General features: G+C 46.6%; 1 protein-coding gene across 2 annotated transcripts; it reads left to right on the plus strand.

Annotated features, from left to right (window-relative positions):
• The first annotated feature begins 7,560 nt into the window (after positions 1-7,560).
• On the plus strand, positions 7,561-22,004 carry cidec (cell death inducing DFFA like effector c). Of its 2 annotated transcripts, none has more exons than XM_033037162.1 (6): positions 7,561-7,743; positions 10,484-10,566; positions 15,658-15,787; positions 17,414-17,563; positions 18,833-19,002; positions 21,095-22,004. In XM_033037162.1, the coding sequence occupies exons 2-6, from the start codon at positions 10,514-10,516 to the stop codon at positions 21,249-21,251; spliced, it is 660 nt and encodes a 219-aa protein (XP_032893053.1). In that variant the 5' UTR covers positions 7,561-7,743; positions 10,484-10,513; the 3' UTR covers positions 21,252-22,004. The 2 variants fall into 2 exon arrangements, with proteins under 2 accessions (XP_032893053.1, XP_032893052.1); XM_033037161.1 differs by having other exon boundaries at positions 7,566-7,743; positions 18,815-19,002.
• The last annotated feature ends 1,148 nt before the right edge of the window (positions 22,005-23,152 follow it).

A 23,152-nucleotide genomic window follows, 5' to 3' on the forward strand; every position in this document is an offset into this window, starting at 1 on the left:
CCCACCTGCCTTCCTCTGGCCCCAACTCCCACCCCTGCCGGGTGTTCACCATCCCCCCCGACCTCCCCCTCTCCCCCACCCAACGGTCTGTCCTCAGCAGAGGTCTCACCTTTGTCCCCCTCCGTCCCCATCTCAATGAGTTCCGCGCCGACCATGACTTGGAGCGCTTCTACCGTCGTCTCCGCCTCACAGCGCACTTCCATGGGAAGGAGTCCTCGCCCCCTAATGATGACCCCTTTTCCCGTCTCCAACGCACCCCCTCCTCGTGGAACCCCCCTCAGAAAGTCCCGGCTCTGGAACTCTTCATTCAGAACTGCCGCCGCGACGTCAACCGCCTCAACTTCTCCACTCCCCTGTCTCACTCCAATCTTTCCCCCTCTGAACGCACTGCCATCGAATCACTCCGCAAAAACCCAGACTGGGTCATCAAACCAGCCGACAAGGGAGGTGCCGTGGTAGTCTGGCGCGCCGATCTCTACAAAGCTGAGGCCACGCGCCAACTCTCGGACACCTCCTCCTACTTACCCTTGGACCATGACCCCACTGACGAGCACCAGGCCACCATTTCTAGCACCATCACCGACTTCATCAATTCCCACGACCTACCTGACCAAGCCTCCAAACTCATCGTTCCCCAGCCCCGCACGGCCCGTTTTTACCTTCTCCCCAAAATCCACAAACCCGGCTCTCCCGGCAGACCCATTGTCTCTGCGTGTTCGTGCCCCACCGAACTCATCTCCACATACCTTGACTCCATCCTATCCCCCTTGGTCAAATCCCTCCCCACCTATGTTCTAGACACCTCAGACACTCTCCGCCGCCTCCACATTCCACTCTCTGGGCCCTCACCCCCTCATCTTCACCATGGATGTCCGGTCACTCTACACCTCCATCCCCCACCAGGATGGCCTCAGAGCCCTCCGGTTCTTCCTCGACCAGAGGAGCAACCTATACCCAGCCACTGACACTCTCCTCCGCTTAGCGGAGTTGGTCCTCACCCTCAATAACTTTACATTTGACTCCTCCCATTTCCTCCAAACACAAGGCGTAGCTATGGGCACACGCATGGGCCCCAGCTACGCCTGCCTCTTTGTCGGGTACGTTGAACAATCCTTGTTCAAGACGTACCAGGGCCCTATCCCCGACCTCTACCTCCGCTACATTGACGACTGCTTTGGTGCCACCTCCTGCACCCACACACAACTGACTGACTTCATCCACTTCACCACCAACTTCCATCCGGCACTCCAATACACCTGGACGATTTCCGACACTTCCCTACCATTCCTTGACCTCACCATCTCCATCGCAGGGGACAGACTCCTGACCGACATACATTACAAACCCACTGACTCACATGGCTATCTGGACTACACGTCTTCCCACCCTGCCCCCTGTAAAGACTCCATCCCCTACTCCCAATTCCTCCGCCTACGCCGCATCTGCTCCCAGGATGAGACATTTCATACCAGGGCATCGGAAATGTCCTCGTTCTTCAGGGTACGGGGATTCCCTTCCGCCACCATAGATGAGGCTCACACCAGGGTCTCATCCATACCCCGTAACACTGCTCTCTCTCCCCATCCCCGCACATGCAACAAGGGCAGAGTCCCTCTGGTCCTCACCTTTCACCCCACCAGCCGGCAAATACAACACATAATCCTCCGCCATTTCCGCCACCTCCAACGTGACCCCACCACTCGCCACATCTTCCCATCTCCCCCCATGTCTGCCTTCCGCAAAGACCGCTCCCTCCACAACTCCCTCGTCAATTCTTCCCTTCCCTCCCGCACCATCCCCTCCCCGGGCACTTTCCGTTGCAACCGCAAGAAATGCAACACCTGTCCCTTCACCTCCCCCCTCGACTCCATTCAAGGTCCCAAGCAGTCGTTCCAGGTGCGACAAAGGTTCACCTGTATCTCCTCCAACCTCATCTACTGCATCCGCTGCTCTAGATGTCAGCTGATTTACATCGGTAAGACCAAGCGTAGGTTGGGCGATCGTTTCGCCGAACACCTCCGCTCAGTCCGCAATAACCTACCTGACCTCCCGGTGGCTCAGCACTTCAACTCCCCCTCCCATTCCCAATCCGACCTCTCTGTCCTGGGTCTCCTCCATTGCCAGAGTGAGCAACAGCGGAAATTGGAGGAACAGCACCTCATATTCCGTCTGGGGTCCTTGCGTCCTTATGGCATTAACATTGAATTCTCCCAATTTGGCTAGCCCGTGCTGTCTCCTCCCCTTCCTTAACCCTCTAGCTGTCTCCTCCCACCCTCCCATCCGCCCGCCCTCGGGCTCCTCCTCCTCCTCCCTTTTTCCTTCTTTCTTTCCCCACCCCCCATCAGTCTGAAGAAGGGTTTCGGCCCGAAACGTCGCCTATTTCCTTCGCTCCATAGATGCTGCTGCACCCGCTGAGTTTCCCCAGCAATTTTGTGTACCTTCGATATTCCAGCATCTGCAGTTCCCTTTTGAACACCTCTTCTGTCTCGACAGCTTCTAAGTGGGTGAACCTGTTCACAAGAGGTACAACACCCGGGGACGTTGGCATTCCATGCTTCCCTCCCGTTCTCACTGTCTCCCACCTTCTCTCTTCCAGTACCTTAGGTGTAACAATCGTACTGTAGGACTTGTCGAGGAACGACTCCGTTTCTCGGACGAACCGGAGGTCATCCACTTGCTTCTCCAGTTCCCCAACACGGCCCTTCAGGAGCTCTACCTGGATGCACTTCTCGCATTTGTAGCAGCCAGAGGCACTAGCGGTGTCCTTGACCTCCCACATACTGCAAGCATCGCACTGAATCAGCTTGCCTGACATCTCCTTCTTTCATCTCCTCACTTCCCTCACAAGGCCGCTCACTCACTGCCGCTCGCTAAGAGCAGTCTTGCTTAAATTGACTGATAAATTGCCTGATTTACCAATTTACAAACCAAATTCCTCAGTTTTCAACTGTTTTCCCAGCACTGACTCACTTCTCTCCTCCCACTTGGGCTAGAGCCAATCAGTCGTATCTCTTGCTAAGCTCCTGCTGCTGTTGCTCCCAAAGCTACAGCAGTTCTGAGTCAAGTCTGCCTGTCCTTGGCCTCTACTTTAACTGTTTTCACTTCTCTCCTCCCACTTGGGCTAGAGCCAATCAGTCGTATCTCTTGCTAAACTCCTGCTGCTGTTACTCCCAAAACTACAGCAGTTCTGAGTCAACCTGAAGACTGTACTCCCCAAATTCCACCAACATGTCTCCTTCCCCATTAGAGTAGACAAGACACTGGACAAAGTCTACACCAACATGGCTGAAGCTTACAAAGCCATCCCCCTCCCCCACCTTGGTCAGTCTGATCACGTCTCATTGTTCCTGCTCCCTAAGTACTCCCCACTCATCAGACGGGTTAAACCAACTGTGAGGACAGTTAAAGTCTGGTCAGAGGAAGCGGACTTCACACTTCAGCAGTGTTTTGGAAACACTGACTGGAAGGCGTTTGCAGCCCAGGCCACCCTTGACTCCCACACGGACATTGATTCCTACACATCCTCTGTTCTGGACTTTATAAACTCCACCATCAATAGTGTCACCTCCCTCAAACAGGTGACCATATTCCCGAATCAGAAGCCATGGATGAACAGCGAGGTCAGGCTACTGCTGAAAGCACGGGACACCGCTTTCAGGTCAGGCGATGCTCGAGCCTACTGTTCAGCCAGGGCTAACCTGAAGAGGGGCATCAAGAAGGCCAAGCACTGCCATAAGCTCAGGATTGAGGAGCACTTCAACAACAACTCCGACCCCCGACGCATGTGGCAAGGCATCCAGGCCATCACGAACTACAGACCCTCCAACACCACCCCCATATCCAGCGACGCCTCCTTCCTTGAGGAGCTTAATCACTTCTATGGCCGCTTCGACAGGGACAATTTAGAGACAGCCATCAAGGCTGTGCTCCCTGCTGATCACCAACCCCTCACACTCACCCCCTACGACGTATACGTGGCACTGAGTAGGACTAATTCACGTAAGGCTGCTGGCCCTGACGGCATCCCCGGGCGCGTCCTCAGGGCCTGTGCTGCGCAGCTGACAGACGTCTGGACTGACATCTTCAACCTGTCACTTGCCCAAGCATTTGTCCCCACGTGCCTTAAAACCACCTCCATCGTGCCAGTGCCAAAACACTCCACTGCGGCAAGCCTCAACGACTTCCGCCCAGTTGCACTTACCCCCATCATCACCAAGTGCTTCGAGAGGCTGGTCCTGGCACACCTCAAAAGCTGCCTACCCCCCACACTGAATCCCTATCAGTTTGCCTACCGCAAGAACAGGAGTACGGAGGATGCCATCTCAACGGCACTTCACTCCGCCCTCTCCCACCTCGACAACAGAGACACTTACGTAAGAATGGTGTTCATCGATTACAGCTCAGCATTCAACACCATTATACCATCAAAACTGATCACCAAACTCGGTAACCTGGGCATCGACCCCTCCCTCTGCAACTGGATACTGGACTTTCTAACCAACAGACCCCAGTCTGTTAGGTTAGACAAGCACACCTCTTCAACCCTCACCCTGAACACCGGCGTTCCACAGGGCTGTGTGCTGAGCCCCCTCCTCTACTCCCTCTTCACCTATGACTGCACATCTGTACATGGTACTAACACCATCATCAAGTATGCAGATGATACAACGGTGATTGGCCTCATCAGCAACAACGATGAGTCGGCCTACAGGGAGGAGGTCCAGCACTTAGCAGCATGGTGCGCTGACAACAACCTGGCCCTTAACTCCAAGAAGACCAAGAGCTCATTGTAGACTTCAGGAAGTCCAGGGGCGGCACGCACACCCCCATCCACATTAACGGGACGGAGGTGGAACGTGTTTCTAGCTTCAGGTTCCTGGGAGTCAACATCTCCGATGACCTCTCTTGAACCCACAATACCTCAACTCTGATCAAGAAGGCTCACCAGCGTCTCTTCTTCCTGAGGAGACTGAAGAAGGTCCATCTGCCTCCTCAGATTCTGGTGAACTTCTACCGCTGCACCATCGAGAGCATCCTTACCAACTGCATCACAGTATGGTATGGCAACTGCTGTGTCTCCGACCGGAAGGCATTGCAGAGGGTGGTGAAAATTGCCCAACGCATCACCGGTTCCTCGCTCCCCTCCATTGAGTCTGTCCAAAGCAAGCGTTGTCTGCGGAGGGCGCTTAGCATCGCCAAGGACTGCTCTCACCCCAACCATGGACTGTTTACCCTCCTACCATCCGGGAGGCGCTACAGGTCTCTCCGTTGCCGAACCAGCAGGTCCAGGAACAGCTTCTTCCCGGCGGCGACTCTACTCAACAACGTACCTCGGTGACTGTCAATCCCCCCCCCCACCCCCCCCCCCCCCCCCCCCCCCGGACACTTATTATTATTTATTCAAATCATTTGCTATGTCGCTCTTCCAGGGAGATGCTAAATGCATTTCGTTGTCTCTGTACTGTACACTGACAATGACAATTAAAATTGAATCTGAATCTGAATCTGAATCTGCTCCAGAAATCCATTTAATTTGGATTGAAACAAAAATGGGTACCAGAATACATCTGACTAGGAGATGAGAAATAAACATTTACTCCTCAGAAATTAATTTCATAGGAAATGCCCCTGTATAACCAACCAAGCCTGTGCACAAATCGGTTATAGTGCAGAACCCAGTTAATCCATTTTTGTTTCTCTCTCATCTTCCTAATCCTCAGCACTCTCTCAATGTGCTAAAGGTTTGTCTTTCATAAACTATCAACTCTTGATGCTCTCATTCCACTTTACACTTGTTTAGGCATGGTCAGTGAAGAGTTGTTGATTCTATTTTATTTTTTTAACCCATACATCAATAAAAAGCATTTGATGTTTATAAGGTAGACCAAAATGCTGGAGAAAATCAGCGGGTGAGGCAGCAACTATGGAGCCAAGGAACAGGTGACGTTTCGGGTCGAGACTCTTCTTTATAATGTCTCTTTTATATCTACGACTGTTTTTTGTTAACCATTGCGCTCGGATTGCCAATGCATTGTGGTTACCAACCATTTTAACTCGCCTTCCCCTTCCCACACCAACCTTTCTGTCCTTGACCTCCTTGTGCCAGAGTACCACAGGAAAATTGGATGAACAGCACCTTGTGTTCTGCTTGGGTCCCTTGCAACCCACTAGTGTAAACATTGAGTTCTCCAATTTCAAGTAATAACCCCCTCCTCCCCTCCCCCCCCCCCCCCTCCTCTCTCACTCTCCCTCTCTCTCTCTCTCCCTTTTTTGTGCCCCCATCCCAATGAACACCCATTTCCTCCGCTATCCTACCCCTTCTACATATCCCTCCCTTTGGTTTTATCTTCCACTCCTCCTTATCTGAAACGCTTTTGTCCCCTCGATCACAGCCTTTGTCACCTACACCACCCATCTGCCAATTGAGCCCCTTCACCTGTATCCACCTGTCACTCGCCAGCCTTTGTCCTGCCCCTCACTTCTCTTGTTCAGCTTTATTTTCCCACTACAATCTTTCTGAGAAAGGGTCCTGACTTGAAACTGCGTCTGTCCATTCCCTCCACAGATGTTGCCTGACCCACTGAGTTACTCCAGCACTTTGTGCTTTGCTCAATATCTCTCAATGAGTTTTTGTTCTCCATGGTGGAACAGTTGAGCCAAGCTTGTGTGGCAGGAATTAAATGTGCTTTAAAAGGGACTGAAATAGATCCTGTTCCATCAGTCACTCAGTCAAAAAACAAAAATATCTTATCTTGTGACGTGTGATGTGACGTTGTAATGAGACATTTTTGATTTGGGTCAAGTGTCTTGAGTTCCCATTCTGGGAAGAGTTTTGCATAGAGTTCCTGTTGCTGACTAGGGTGATTCACCGTAATGTTCGCTCTGATTAATTGTCTCGTGTATGTGTGTGTGCAGAAGTGACGACTGCTGTCTTTCCTGCCCCCTCCCCCTCTCTCAAAACCACTGAATTAATCTAATGTTAAATAAACCATAAAAGATGCTGCAATCCTCTGTGTTGGAGTTGCTGAGCTGCAATGGCGTGTCTTTGATTTGGAGATGAAGCAGGAACACTGGCCCCGGCCCACAAAGTTCACTGTAGTTCTGTTATCCCACTTTCTCATCCACTCCCTGTACATTGGGGGGGAATTTAGCGGCCAATTAAACTACAAACCTGCACGTCTGTGGGGTATGGGAGGAAACTGGAGCACCTGGAAGGAACCCATGCGGTCATGGGGAGAACGTGCAAACTCTACACAGACAGTACCCGAGGTCAGGATTCAACCCGAGTCTCTGGTGCTGTGAGGCAGCAGCTCTACCTCTGTGCCGCCCTAGTTCACATTCCTCTACCACCAGACTCTACAATCAGCTCTGCAAGTGATCAGCATTCATGGCTTCAATTTGACCATGCAGGATTCAAAGATTTTGTAGATTAATTGTGAATTAAAAAATGAATAAGAAAAAAAAATTGGTTATATACATAAATCCATGCATGTAAGGGAGGGCTGAAAGTAAACCACTTTTTTTTTTATTTACGTGTTATTGCCAAATTCACTCGTTGCCACTCCCTCATTGTGCTTACGTGGGAGTATGGAATAAGAATTCAATAACAGAACTTTGACCCACTTGAGTCATTGATTTTACTGACAGTGAACTTTGGAAAACCGGTCAGAATCTATAACGTAAGCATATGAGAGAGATTTAAAAAACTTGAGGCAGCTTTTAAATATATTGGGATCAACTAAAGTGAGTATTGTATTTTTTTTAATTAGATTTGTCCCTGTAATGGCATGTTGATGCATTCTACTTGAGTCTGGGATATCTCTGTGTTGTAGATCTGTGCAAATTAATTTGTTTTCTCTGGTTCTGTTTAATCATTCTCCATAAATCACTGAAACCCTCCGGTAGTCTCCTGTGTAAGTAATCTGTCTGAATTGACATTTCCCTTTTGTGTGTAGTGTACATCCTTCTTGTAGCCACTGTTTAGTAACCATTTAGGTGTAATCTTGACGTATTATGGCAAAGGATGGTCTTTAAAGTGTAGAAAGGAACTGCAGATCCTGGTTTAAACTGAAAATAGACACAAAAAGCTTGAGTAACTCAGCGGGTCAGGCAGCATCTCTGGAGAGAAGGAATGGGTGACGTTTTGGGTTGAGACCCTTCATGCTTGTGTGGGAGTCTTAAATGTTGTTTGGCAAATCATGTTTCTCATTCTGTCTCAAATGAGACTGACATCCCACAGTGCTGCTACGTGTAAGGAATTGACAATGGGTGCAGTAGGCCATTCGGCCCTTCGAGCCAGCACCCTCATTTAATGTGATCATGGCTGATCATCCACAATCAATACCCCGTTCCTGCCTTCTCCCATATCCCCTGACTCCGCTATCTTTAAGAGCCCTATCTAGCTCTCTCTTGAAAATATCCAGTGAACCAGCCTCCACCGCACTCTGAGGCAGAGAATTCCACAGACTCACAACTCTGTGAAAAAGGGTTTTCTCATTCCCGTTCTAATTGACTTACCCCTTATTCTTAAACTGTGGCCCCTGGTTCTGGACTCCCCCAACATCGGGAACAAGTTTCCTGCCTCTAGCATTTCCAAACCCTTAATAATCTTATATGTTTCAATAAGATCCCCTCTCATCTTTCTAAATTCCAGGGGGGGGGGGTGATCGGTAGTGTGAAGTAAATGCAAGTATGGAAAATCTCATTGCTGTAGCAACATGTCTGTGTTAAACACAGTTTAGTTTAGAGATACAGGCCCTTCGGCACAACGAGTCCGCACCTCCCAGCGATCCCCGCACTTTAACACTATGCTATAGGGACAATTTTACACATACACCAAGCCAATTGACCTAAATACCTGTACAAGGTATCACAGAGTGGAAGCAGTGAGAGAGGGTGTTATGGGGAGAATTTCAGTTGCCACACCTGATGAGATTTAGGAGTAAAATGGACACAAGAAACTGCAGATGCCTGTCCATTCATTCTACAGAACTGCCTGACCTGGTGTTACTCCAACACTTTGTTCTGCTCAGGATTCCAGCATCCACAGTTAATTTTTGCTATACTGTTGTTGACTTTATTATGGGCCTGTCCCACTTACGCGACTTTTTCGGCGACTGCCGGCACCCATCATAGGTCGTTGCAGGTCGCCGAAAATTTTCAACATGTTGAAAATTCAGCGGCGACCAGAAAGGCGCTACGACTATTTGGTGACTGAGGAGACGACTCACGACCATACAGGTGACGCCCTGTCGCGGGGCGAAGCCTGTATGGTCATGAGTAGCCGCCCAAATAGTCATACCTTGTTCTGGTCGGGAAGTAATAAGTGAACACGGGCCAGGGGGTTTATTGACAGGCAGATTGTCGGCCAAAGGCCAGTGATGAAACCTGCATGAGTCCAAAAGATAATAGTTGTGAATTATGAAGCTTGAGGATAGGAAGGTTGTGATTTGTGCAGCTGGAGGAAGGAATGTCGGGGGAGCAGAGAAACTGGTGCAGTATCAGCCACGTTCAGGAAGGGGAATGCGGAGGGAAAATGTTTGGGGGAGCAATGGGAAGGGGGTGTTTGTGGAAGGTATGTAAAATTGGAGAATTCAATGTTCATACAAAGATAGACACAATGCCAGAGTAACTCAGCGGGCCAGGCAGCATTCCTGGAGAGAGGGATGGGTGATGTTTCGGGTCAAGACACTTTTTCCATCAGTCTGAAGAAGGGTCTTGACCCGAAACGTCACCATTCCTTCTTCCTGGAGATGCTGCCTGTCCCGCTGAGTTACTCTGGCATTTTGTGTCTATCTTCGATTTAAACCAGCATCTGCAGTTCCTTCCTACACACTCGCTGTTTGTACTGTTGGGTCGTAAGCTACCCAAGCAGACTGTTCTTCCAGTCTGCATGTGGCCTCAGTCTGGCAATGTAGGAGGCCCAGGATGGAAAGGTCAGTGTGAGAATGGGAAGGGAAGTGAAACTGGTTAGCAACCGCTAGATTGAATTCTCCACTTTTTTAGGCAACTTCTACCAATGGCATGACACCCCATTTCTTTCCCCTTCCCCGAACCCTTGCACCAGTTTCTCCCCTCCACCTACATTCCTTCCTCCACCTTTTGCAACTTTCTAAATCCTCTCTTACTTTATCAACTCTGTTCCTTTTGAGTTTGTGCCTTTTGTTCTCCAGCCTTTGTCCAACAATCTGCCTCTCAAAACCCCTCTTGCCTGTGTCCACCTATTCCTGACCATGCTTTGTCCTGCCCCTCTCTTCCATCTTTCTTTCCTGCCCCCCCCCCCCCCACCACCCCTTTCCCAACCTTGCAATCAACCTGAATCCTGACTCAAAACATCTGCCATTAATGTTCTCCAGAGTTGCTGCCTGATTTCCTGAGTTACTCCAGTACTTTAACAATCTTTAGTAAACCGGCATCTGCAGTTCCTCGTTATTACATGGAGATTTTGAGAAATATCTACCTCTGCAAATTATTATTTTAACAGGTCTACTGGGCACTTGTTAGAGTGAGGAAAATGGAATATGCAAAGAAGTCCATCGGTTTCTTATCTTCCAGTTCCATCTCCAGGTAAAATCTCTATTGATATGATCGTCCTTCAGTGAGCACAGTTCCCTACCTGTGATCACTGGTTACCTGTGACCTAATGCTAAGTGTCCAGAATCTTGTACCATTGGTTCTGTATCGTTTCCTGCTTGCCCCATCTACCTGGTGACCGATGATTATTCTTCCATTGCCACTGCTGGACAAGAGTCACTTGCTCTTCAACATTTCTGTGAATCTGCTGGAAGCTAGCAAGGCTTTAACAAACATGCTTGTTTCTTTTTGTTTGAGAATGGCTGAGGGGAAATTGCAAATAAGCTTGCAATATTTGGCTCAAATCCAAGGAGGACTCAATGTGCTGTACTTGTACACGTACCCACTTCCTCCAAGCCATTGAAGTAAGCTCCAAGGATAGACACAAAATGCTGGAGTAACTCGGCGGGACAGGCAGCATCTCCGGAGAGAAGGAATGGGTGATGTTTAGGGTTGAGACCCTTCGTCAGACATTTCCAGACAAGTCCATGACATTTCTGAAGACAAAAAGAGACAGCAAGTGCTAGAATCTGAAAGGGTGGGGGAGATAACACTGGAAATTGGCATCTAAGGAAGCACAGAGGTGCGTCAATGTTTCTTTTTCATACGCTGCATCAAGACTGGGGGGGGGGGGGAGGGGAGATTGCCAGTATGAAGCAGTCTGAGGGAGTGGAGTGGGATACAGGGGGGTAGGTGGAACCAGTAGGGGGAAGGGAATGGGAAAGGTGAACAAAGGGAGAAGGAAACTTCAGTCTGAAGAAGGGTTTCGGCCCGAAACGTCGCCTATTTCCTTTGCTCCATAGATGCTGCTGCACCTGCTGAGTTTCTCCAGCACTTTTGTCTACCTTCGATTTTCCAGCATCTGCCGTTCCTTCTTAAACAAGGAAACTAGATGGTTGGGTGGTCGTGCTTGAGAGGAGAACGCGGCAGGCGTGAGGGATCTCACGTGTTAATGTTCATTGTCATCCATCTTCTTTGTTTTGAGGCCAAACACAAATTGGAAGAACAATGTCTCGTTTTTAACTGGGAGTAGATAACCCAATGGTATGAGCATTTGAATGATCCAGTTTTGAGTCATCTGCTCTACCCACACACTTGCCTGTCCACTTGACTTTCTCCCTTGGTTCACCCTTCCCTTCCTTTCCCCTCACCAGGTCCCATTTTGCCTTCATCTCCTCCCACTGGTTTCACCTATCACTAATCAGCTTCTACCCAATGCTGCCACTCCAGCCCTGTACTGATATACACTGGCAATCTTTCTTCCCCCTCAGTCTGTTGCAGGGTATTGACCAGAAACATTGACTTGCATCCTTGGCTCCAGAGCTGATCAGCTAAGTTCTTGCAACATTTTTTCTTCCCTCTTGGTCCAGGTGCAGGGCCTTGAAGTGTTGACTTGGATTTTTCTTTGTCTCCATATTGAGTGGCCCAAGTTCTTCCAGCATTCTTTTCTACTAATTTCTCTGTGGCAGTTTCATCAACGCCAACAATATTAGTTCAAGAGTGTTTTATTGTTATATAGAAACATAGAAACATAGAAATTAGGTGCAGGAGTAGGCCATTCGGCCCTTCGAGCCTGCACCGCCATTCAATATGATCATGGCTGATCATCCAACTCAGTATCCCGTACCTGCCTTCTCTCCATACCCTCTGATCCCCTTAGCCACAAGGGCCACATCTAACTCCCTCTTAAATATAGCCAATGAACTGGCCTCGACTACCATCTGTGGCAGGGAGTTCCAGAGATTCACCACTCTCTGTGTGAAAAAAGTCCTTCTCATCTCGGTTTTAAAGGATTTCCCCCTTATCCTTAAGCTGTGACCCCTTGTCCTGGACTTCCCCAACATCGGGAGCAATCTTCCTGCATCTAGCCTGTCCAACCCCTTAAGAATTTTATAAGTTTCTATAAGATCCCCTCTCAATCTCCTAAATTCTAGAGAGTATAAACCAAGTCTATCCAGTCTTTCTTCATAAGACAGTCCTGACATCCCAGGAATCAGTCTGGTGAACTTTCTCTGCACTCCCTCTATGGCAATAATGTCCTTCCTCAGATTTGGAGACCAAAACTGTACGCAATACTCCAGGTGTGGTCTCACCAAGACCCTGTACAACTGCAGTAGAACCTCCCTGCTCCTATACTCAAATCCTTTTGCTATGAAAGCTAACATACCATTCGCTTTCTTCACTGCCTGCTGCACCTGCATGCCCACTTTCAATGACTGGTGTACCATGACACCCAGGTCTCGCTGCATCTCCCCTTTTCCTAGTCAGCCACCATTTAGATAATAGTCTGCTTTCCTGTTTTTGCCACCAAAATGGATAACCTCACATTTATCCACATTATACTGCATCTGCCAAACATTTGCCCACTCACCCAGCCTATCCAAGTCACCTTGCAGTCTCCTAGCATCCTCCTCACAGCTAACACTGCCCCCCAGCTTAGTGTCATCTGCAAACTTGGAGATATTGCCTTCAATTCCCTCATCCAGATCATTAATATATATTGTAAATAGCTGGGGTCCCAGCACTGAGCCTTGCGGTACCCCACTAGTCACTGCCTGCCATTGTGAAAAGGACCCGTTTACTCCTACTCTTTGCTTCCTGTTTGCCAGCCAGTTCTCTATCCACATCAATACTGAACCCCTAATGCCGTGTGCTTTAAGTTTGTAAACTAATCTCTTATGTGGGACCTTGTCGAAAGCCTTCTGGAAGTCCAGATACACCACATCCACTGGTTCTCCCCTATCCACGCTACTAGTTACATCCTCGAAAAATTCTATAAGATTCGTCAGACATGATTTACCTTTTGTAAATCCATGCTGACTTTGTCCAATGATTTCACCACTTTCCAAATGTGCTGCTATCCCATCTTTAATAACGGACTCTAGCAGTTTCCCCACTACCGATGTTAGACTAACTGGTCTGTAATTCCCCGTTTTCTCTCTCCCTCCCTTCTTAAAAAGTGGGGTTACGTTTGCTACCCGCCAATCCTCAGGAACTACTCCAGAATCTAAAGAGTTTTGAAAGATTATTACTAATGCATCCACTATTTCTGGAGCTACTTCCTTAAGTACTCTGGGATGCAGCCTATCTGGCCCTGGGGATTTATCGGCCTTTAATCCATTTAATTTACCCAACACCACTTCCCGGCTAACCTGGATTTCACTCAATTCCTCCAACTCCTTGCGCGTCCCCTGCTATTTCCGGCAGATTATTTATGTCTTCCTTAGTGAAGACGGAACCAAAGTAGTTATTCAATTGGTCCGCCATATCCTTGTTCCCCATGATCAACTCACCCGTTTCTGACTGCAAGGGACCTACATTTGTTTTAACTAATCTCTTTCTTTTCACATATCTTCTTTCTTTTCACATATCTTTTCACATATGTCCCAGATAGAACGATGAAATTCTTATTTGCTGCACTACAATATATAAACATAGTACACTGTAAACAATATGATAAATGAGAGAAAAAAGTTCAGTGAGTGCATGTACAAATATTCACAAGTACACAAGTACACACATACTCAAAAAACAACTCACTAAATTACTGAGATTTGAAACATAGAAAATAGGTGCAGGAGGAGGCCATTCGGCCCTTCGAGCCAGCACCGCCATTCATTGTGATCATGGCTGATTGTCCCCAATCAATAACCCGTGCCTGCCTTCTCCCCATATCCCTTGACTCCACTAGCCCCTAGAGCTCTCTCTTAAATCCATCCAGTGATTTGGCCTCCACAGCCCTCTGTGGCAGGGAATTCCATAAATTCACAATTCTCTGGGCGAAAAAGTTTTTTCTCACCTCAGTCTTAAATGACCTCCCCTTTATTCTAAGACTGTGGCCCCTGGTTCTTGAAGTTGCAAACATTTGATTTAATTGCCAGTAAATTGGAGAGATGAAGAGGGAATGTCAGCTAGAGGGGAGACAGTTGTTCAGTTTGTGGTGTCAACAGTAGAAGATAAAAGGAACATTGGAGCCAAGATGCAGAACACAAGTTGGTGTCGATCTGAAGCAACAGAATGCAAAAGTTACCCACCAGATTATTGAACATCTGTAGAGAGGAGAAACAGAGTCAATGAACAAAGACTGACCCAGCTGGCTGCCCACAACCACACGGGTCAACAGGCCTGGCTCGTCACCATGATGGAGGATCTGGCAGGCTGCTGGCTGCAGGGGGGGAAGGTCGGAAGCCTCCGAGCTCGGCCCTGAAGATCAGAGTGACGAGGAGGAGGGAGCCGGATGTGAGGAGCGGGCCGGTAGGAGCAGGACTGGGATATTACATCCAGCACCTTCAAGGTCGGCTGCAGGAGGTGCCCTGGAGAAACAAAGATAGCCGGGCAAGAAGTGGGATATCTGTTCGTGGGCTGAGCCGGTTGAGGGTGATGGAGACCCTGCAGCAACCTGAGGCTTGCCAGGATCAAGGGCATCCAGCACATGGACAGGTCTTTGGATGTTTTTAATGCAAATGGTGTCAATTCAAATGGTGTCAAAAAAATGCATGTGCGAGCTATGCAAAGAGCATTTCACTGTGCAGTGCATACGTGTCAATAAAGAACACCATTGATTGGTACAGTACAACAATCTTGTCTGGTTCTCACACAAACAAGAGACTTGTTGCTCCTCTGTGGTTTTGTAACAAAGGAACTCTTATTTAGATGTGCTATTGTTTTGATTTGAGTTGCTTCTCTCAACATGTCCAGCCTTGACAGTAATTATCATCCAATCATGCATCTATCAATTCAAGTAAAAGACCTTGCAGGCTCCGATGTCAACATAAGCCTGTTGCAATAACTAGAAAGATGCAAGAAATGTAACCTTTCAGAAATCCCTACGTGCTCTCTTTGAGAGAAGATTAAATAATTGAGGCTGAAGAAGGGTCATGACCAGAAATATCACCTGTCCAATCCCTCCACAAATGCTGCCTGATCTTCTGATTGAATCGCTTTGTGTTTTACTTGAGATTCCTGCATCTGCAGTTTCTTGTCTAGACTTAATGTAAAATTCAGTACATTCTTGATCCATGCTGTGGTGCTTGTTCACTCTATACCAATGAATCCAATAATACTTGCAAGGTGTTGTTTTCTCAGGTGTGTCTCTGCCCGTGCGTCCCACCTGTTGCACAATGCTCCATCCCAAAGACCATTTCGAGTGTGCAATTGGGACCGGAGTTTGAAGAAGGGCATCATGGCTCTGAGTCTTCAGGATCTACTAGACAAGGTGAAAATCATTTTCTGAATGGTTTTTATTGAAGCTCTGATGTGGACTGTATGCATCCAAATGCTTCTGCCTCCAGTATTCAAGAATCTGGATGGGCACTGTTCACTTCACAAACACATGGCTGGTTGTTCCTATAATCTGGAAATTAGATTTTGTGCTTTAGTATTGGGCCAGCACAATTGCGCAGCGGTAGAGATGCTACCTTAAAGCACAAGAGACCTGGGTTTGATCCTGACTGAGTGCTGTCTGCATGGAGTTTGTATGTTCTCCCCGTGACCATGTGGGTTTTCTCTGGGTGCTCTAGTTTCCTCCAACACTCCAATACACAAACGGGTTTGTAGGTTAATTCGGCTTCGGTGTAAATTTTCACCAGTGTGTAGGACAGTGTTGGTGTACGGGGATCACTAGTTGGTGTGGGCTGAAGGGCCTGTTTCTGCGCTGTAATTCAAAAATAAACTATTAAAGTACACTTGTAACATTTGAAATTCGTGATTGTAAAATGTGGATTACTATCTGGTTATGTCGATTAACAAATTGACTGAAAGGGATGCTCTGTTTGTAGTTTTTTTGGAGATGGAGCATGGAAACAAGCCCTTTGGCACATCGACCATTGATCGCCTGTTCACTAGTTCTGTTACGTCACTTTTACATCCACTCCCTACACATGGGGACAATTAATCTTCAAACACGCATGTCTCCGGGATGTGGGAGGAAATCGGACCACCTCATGGTCACAGGGAGTACATGAAAACTCCACACAGACAGCACCCGAGGTCAGGATTGAACCTGGATCTCTGGTGCTGTGAGGCAGCAGTTCTACCAGCTGTGCTGCCACAAGCCTTGTTTGAGTTTAAGTCTTGTTGATGTGGATGAGGCCGGTGAGGTTGCTTTTACTGCAAATTGAGCTTTTGTAAAATACCTTGTACTAATATGTAGTACTGTAACCCACACCATATGAGGATTTTTGGACTGTGACTAAAGTGTGATGAAGCATGACTCGACAAGAGTTTCCATTATATTCTTGGTAGTGAAGTTAGTGCTGAGTTGTCAATATCATGGCACTGAAATAACTTGGTCGGGGGGATGAGGGTGAATCACTGTCTACTGATCTTTGAAATGCAATATATCAATGTTCACACCTCTCTTTTGATGGAAACCTCAAGGGCAAGTAGAATTTTACAATGTTGAAAAAAAAAGCTGCACTGTGGTCTGCTGAAAACATAACTGGTGACCTGTATCAATGTATTAACTTTAATCTCCATGGAAAGGTTTTTGAAAGTGAGCAACATTTAAGTTTGGTTTCTTATTCAACGAGTACCTTACAACCCATCAGTATGAACATTGAATTCACCAATTTAAAGTAATTCCCTTCTTGCCCCCCCCCCCCCCCCCCCCCCCTTCTTCCTCGCCTATTTCCACTGGCCAGGATTTGTCCTACTCCCCCTTTCATTGCCTGCCGCCCCCATTCTCCCCCCCCCCCCCCCCCCCCCCCCCCCATTACAATCGGTCTGTAGGAGGTTCCTGATCTGAAAAGTCACCTGTCCATATTCTCCAGGGATGCTATCTGCCTGACTTGTTACTCCAGTACTTTGTGTTTTGCTCTTGTAAACAATCTTCTGCTTTCAGGTCCAAGAATCATTGCACACAACGTCCAGTGTCTCGTTGCTTTTGGAGGAGGATGGTACTTTCATTGAGAGTGAAGAATTCTTTCAGACTGTAATAGATCACACCCTCTTCATGGTCATTGAGAAGGGGCAAAAATGGACACTACCAGAGGTGTGGACACTGACATTACTTATGAATTCTGTTACTGCAAATACATTTGCTTCTAAATGAGCAGGTCTTTAGATGTTAAAATGGCTCTCTGGCCAGTTTGAAAGACACTAGCAGTGACTAGTGGGATGCCGCAGGCTGCAGGGTGACTTGGATAGGTTGGGTGAGTGGGCAGATGCATGGCAGATGTAATATAATGTGGATAAATGTGAGGTTATCCACTTTGGTGGCAAGAACAGGATTGGTGTCAGATTAGGAAAGGGGGATGTGCAACGAGGCCTGGGTGTGCTTGTACATCAGTCACTGAAAGTAAGCATGCAGGTACAGCAGGCAGTGAAAAAAGCTAATTGCATGTTGGCCTTCATTGCAAGAGGATTTGAGTTTAGGAGCAAGGAAGCCCTACTGCAGTTGTACTGGGCCCTGGTGAGACCACACCTGGACTATTGTGTGCAGCTTTGGTCTCCTAATTTGAGAAGGGACATTTGTGCTATTGAGGGAGTGCAGCGTAGGTTCACAAGGTTAATTCCTGGGATGACGGGACTGATATATATGAGGAAAGAATGGGATGACTGGGCTTGTATTCACTGGAATTTAGAAGGATGAGAGGGTATCTTATAGAAACATTAAAAATTCTTAAGGGATTGGACAGGCGAGATGCAGGAAAAATGTTCCTGATGTTGGGGGAGTCCAAAACCAGGGATCAGTTTAAGAATAAGGGGTAGGCCATTTCGGACTGAGATGAGGAAAAACCTCTTCACCCAGACAGTTATGAATCTGTGGAATTCCCTGCCATAGAAGGCAGTGGAGGCCAACTAAAGATAGACACAAAAAGCTGGAGTTGCTCAGCGGGCCAGGCAGCATCTCTGGAGAGAAGGAATGGGTGATGTTTCAGGTCGAGACCCTGGATGTTTTCGAGAGAGAGTTGGATTTAGCTCTTGAGACTAAAGGAATTGAGGGATATGGTGGTGGTGGGGGGGAAGCAGGAACAGGGTACTAATTTTGAATGAGCAGCCATGATCATATTGAATGGTGGTGCTGGCTCGAAGGGCCAAATGGCCTACTCTTGCTCCTATGTTTCTATGTTAACCTTCCATAATCTGTCTCTTGTTTCAAAGTCCTGAGTTCCAAACAGATATTTCCTAAATTTTTTAATTTTTTTTACAAAAGTGTAACCAACAAAATGGTTCTAGAGAAAAATATACATGGAGGAGTTAACATTTTGTGGAGTAAAATTAAAGTTTCTTTTTAAAACAGAATGGTGGCCGTCACCGGGGCTTCCCTGACAAATTGTGCAGAAGAAGAGATGTTGCCAGAATAACCTTTGACCTCTACAAAGAAAGTCCTCAGGATTTCATTGGCTGCCTGAATGTGAAGGTGACCCTCTACGGCTCCTATTCGCTATCGTGTGATGTGCAATGCACAGGAGCAAAGAAAATAATGAGGTAAGAACAGATTTCTGAGCTGGAAAGCATTGGATCACGGAAATTTGTTACTGTTCAAGAACTGGTTTATTTCTTGAATTATTATTGACAATTATGTCACTATCTTTGGGATGATAAATTTAATTGTCCACTGTCAAACCATTCATTCCAACAAAAAAAACTTTGAGCACCCTTTATGGGCGACTATTTGCATACCTTGGGTAAGCAAGCAAAGAATGCCACTGTGACTTGTCACTTGTGACAATAAAGTATTCATTCAAATTGTGTTCAATCAATGGGCCACGCAAACATTCGAGAAGTACTGACTGTTTATTAACTCTCTGCTGGTGTGATTCATGTTCATGAATGGACATCTTCACGAGAGGTTGCTCAACAGTCTTGGCTTATGCTTTTGGGATGGGACAACTTAGTCCCGATTTGGCTGTAAATACAAACCTCCCCTGATCAATAAAACTATAGTAATCTTAGATACCATTAAGCTTTCTGTTGGCAGTATATTTTCCCCTTTGTTTCACATCCCCTGGCAGTGTGACAGGCCCCAGTACACCACTTCTATCATGCACCCCTAGTACCCAAAAGTATCATTTGCCACTTTTTTAAATTTAACCACCTACTACTTCAATTACCAAGACCTTCTTGCCTGCAACATGCTACCTCTCAAATCAGAGCAAAAATTTCTTGCCTGGCATATCCTAATTTTAGTCGAAGCCGGTTGTGATGCTAGTTGAAGGTGGGTGCCGGAGGTTGCAGGTAGTGGAAAGTCTTACCTTCAACTACCTGCAACCTCCGGCAACCACCTGAAACCTTCGGCAACCACCTTCAACTAGCATCGCAACCGGCTTAGACTAAAAAATTACCGATTTTTAAAACGGCAACCTATTTTTAGTTGCGGCCGGTTTTGAATCTTTTGAAATAATCGCCGGAACATAGAAGAAGCGGAAACCACTTTCGACCATTAGGGAGACTGACAAAAACCTCCGGGAACTGCATGGAAACCTTGGGTGGGGCGCAAAGTCTCTAGAGGTTTCTGTTCAGGTTACCTAAGTGGGACAGGGGCATTACACTCTAATTCAGCAGTCATCCATTTCAATTTCACTTCAACTTTTTGCTTTGTTTTTGTGTGGTTTCCACATCAATCTTGTCCCTGCATCAACATTCAAGCTGACTTTGTACTTTGTCTTTTCTTGTTGTTAAATGCAAGCTTGACCATCCCATTATTTAGGTTCTAGCCATATCTTCCCCGCCCCTCCCATTACTCCGTATCTCTCTACCTCTTATACTTGCAATTTCTCTGTGTACGATCAATAAACATTCTTCATTTCTGTCCCTTTCCAAAGTCAGAAATATAGCATAAAGGCAGACTCTGTGGCTCGCTGTCCAAATCAAACCCTCATTAACAACACCCCGCTCTAATCCCATGTTCCCCACATTCCCATAAAGATTTCCCCTCTATCCCCAGATTCTACCATCCCCTTGCACACCTGGGGCAATATGCAGTGGCTAATTAACCTTAGAAACCACGAGGCTTTTTGAGATGTGGGCAAAGCCCAGAGCATCCACAAGCAACTTGTGCTGTCACAGATCCTGCAAACTCCTTACAAACAGCAACAGTCAGAGTTAAAGTGAGTTGTTGAGCTGAGGGAAATAATTACACCATCGGACAGCCCACGTGGTGGTGATCTCCTTCAATGGACCCTCATCAGCTCTCGTACTTGTATGATTGGGGTATCTCAATCAAACTTCTATTGCAGCCGCAAACATGCTTTTACAGAACTAATCATATCCAACCACCATCTCTTTGCTCCAATGCAAAAAAGCGGCAGAAAAATGGAAATGCAGTGGTGAGAAGTTGTGGTTTCTTCAGCTCAACATTGCAGAAAATTGGTTTAGACAGTGTGATTGTTCTAGTAGAAATTCTCTGTAAAACATTGTTTACTCAATGCTAGATACAAACTGTTGGAGTAACTCGGTAGGCCAGGCAGCATCTCTGGAGAACATGGATCGGTGATGTTTAGGTTGGGACCGTTCTTCAGACTGCCAGCATCTGCTGTTCCTAGTTTCTCTTTATTAACACTGTTTTGTTTCCTGCTAGGGAAGCCTTGCGATTGACAATATGCACAATGCAAGCTACAGGACACATTCTACTTGGAACCTCAAGCTACGTCCAACAGCTGTTGGATGAGGAAGAGCGACAGGGGTCGTCTCGAATGAAGGCAACTAGCCTGAATACTCGTAGATTACTTCAATGACATTTTTCATAAACTTGGTTTTGGCATATTTATGAAACTATTGATGCAGACTCTAATCGACATGTGAAATGGCTTTATGGCTCGACTTTGACATTGATTGTAGAAACATGGTCAACCCTGATCACAACTGTACTGGAACAAATTTGTGCTTGCTTTATGTGGCCAAGTGTTTATAGCGGACTAACCGTGCATGGAATGATCAGACTCTCACATCACTGCACTTAATCGATTTGAAACTTAAGTACTAATCACATTTTTAGACTTTTATTTATCTGCTCTGGCAGTGCACAAATGTAGTATTAGTTTCCTTTAGCATCCACTTGCAGTAGAATTAAATATATCCTTAACCACATGTCTGCAGTTTTGCCTAAAACCCGTCACCCTCCTTTTAGATTATACATTCACAGATTTTCCACCGGAGTCTACAATTGCAATTATTGGTCTAGATCTGTCTATTTATAACAGTAATTTATTTTCAAATGCAAAGGAGATTTCTATTAAAGTCAGGGAATATGTGTTTTGCTGAATTGTAATCCATTGTACTTGCTATGGTTTTAGTTAATTTCTAAGCTATTAAACAATCTTTTACCAGCACAAAATCGGTCGGTGATAATAAAGTAATCTATTCGTGTCCAACTGTGGTCATAGCAAAATTCTTCCACCCACAAAAAAATGAATTGCAATATAATTGAAAGTTTAATACTTTCTAATTTTTCTAACTTTGTAAATACAAAATATTTTTCTGAAATCTAACCTTGGTCTACTTCTCCTTTTTCCAATCTGGCTTCAGCCATATCTGTATTAACTGGTTCAGTACAATAGCAAAATCTATTGTCTAAATGTGGATTACAACACATCCACTTCCATTATCAGTTTAAAAACAACAAGTATGTGATATATTTGGTTTTCCATATTTTGCAAAACTACAATGTAAGACAAAATACAAAATGCTGGATGCATAAGATGGGTGGGGGAGTTTGTAAGTTATAGGAGCAAAATTAAGCCATTCGGACCATCAATCGTGGCTGCTCTATCTTACCCTCTCCCCATAGCCCCTGGCATCTGTACTAATCAAGAATCTGTCAATATCTGCCTTTAAAATATACATTGACAGAGCCTCCACAGCCTTCTGTCAATGAATTCCACAAATTCACCACTGACAAAGTTCTCGTTGTCTCTCTTCTATAGGTATGTCCTTTTATTCTGAGGCTATGGCCTCTGGTCTTAAATGCCATTCGTGGAAACATTCTCTCCACATCCAGGCCTTTCACAATTCAGTAAGTTTCAATGAGTTCATAAGTTCCCCCTCCCGTCCTCATCCTTCTAAACTCCAGTGAATCCAGGCCCAGTGCTGTCAAACATTCATCATAGGTTAACCCACTCATTCCTGGAATCATTCTCGTAAACCTCCTCTAGACCCCCTAAAACATCCTTCCTCAGATATGGTGCCCAAAACTACTGTGAACTACTGTAGTAACTCAGCGGGACAGACAGCATCTCTGGAGAGAAGGAATGGGTGACGTTTCAGGTCGAGACCCTTCAGACCAATTCACTGGATGTTTGCTGTGGAAAGCAGAAAGGGGTGGAAATGGGAAGATGTGGCCTGTAGTGGGATCCTGTTAGAGGTGGTGAAAATGTTGGAGAATTATATGCTGTATGCGATGGCTGATGGGGTGGAAGGTGAGGACAAGGGGGACTCTCCTTGTTGTGAATGGGGGGAAGGGGAGCAAGAGCGGAACCGCGGGATATCGAGGAGACCCTAGTGAGAGCCTTGTCTATAATGAAAGAGGGGAACCCCTGTTTCCTAGAGAATTAGGGCATCTCTGATGATCTAAACCTCATCCTGGGGCAGATGTGGCGCAGACGGAGGAATTGGGAGTAGGTGATAGTCTTTACAGGAA

This window comes from Amblyraja radiata, chromosome 18 (assembly GCF_010909765.2).
Source record: "Amblyraja radiata isolate CabotCenter1 chromosome 18, sAmbRad1.1.pri, whole genome shotgun sequence".
NCBI lineage: Eukaryota > Metazoa > Chordata > Chondrichthyes > Rajiformes > Rajidae > Amblyraja > Amblyraja radiata.

Coding starts and splice junctions, on each gene's coding strand:
- cidec (XM_033037161.1), top strand. CDS start 10,514: ATGGAATATGCAAAGAAGTCCATCGGTTTCTTATCTTCCAGTTCCATC. Junction 15,788..17,413: donor TTCAGGATCTACTAGACAAG/GTGAAAATCATT, acceptor TTCTGCTTTCAG/GTCCAAGAATCATTGCACAC. Junction 19,003..21,094: donor GGAGCAAAGAAAATAATGAG/GTAAGAACAGAT, acceptor GTTTCCTGCTAG/GGAAGCCTTGCGATTGACAA.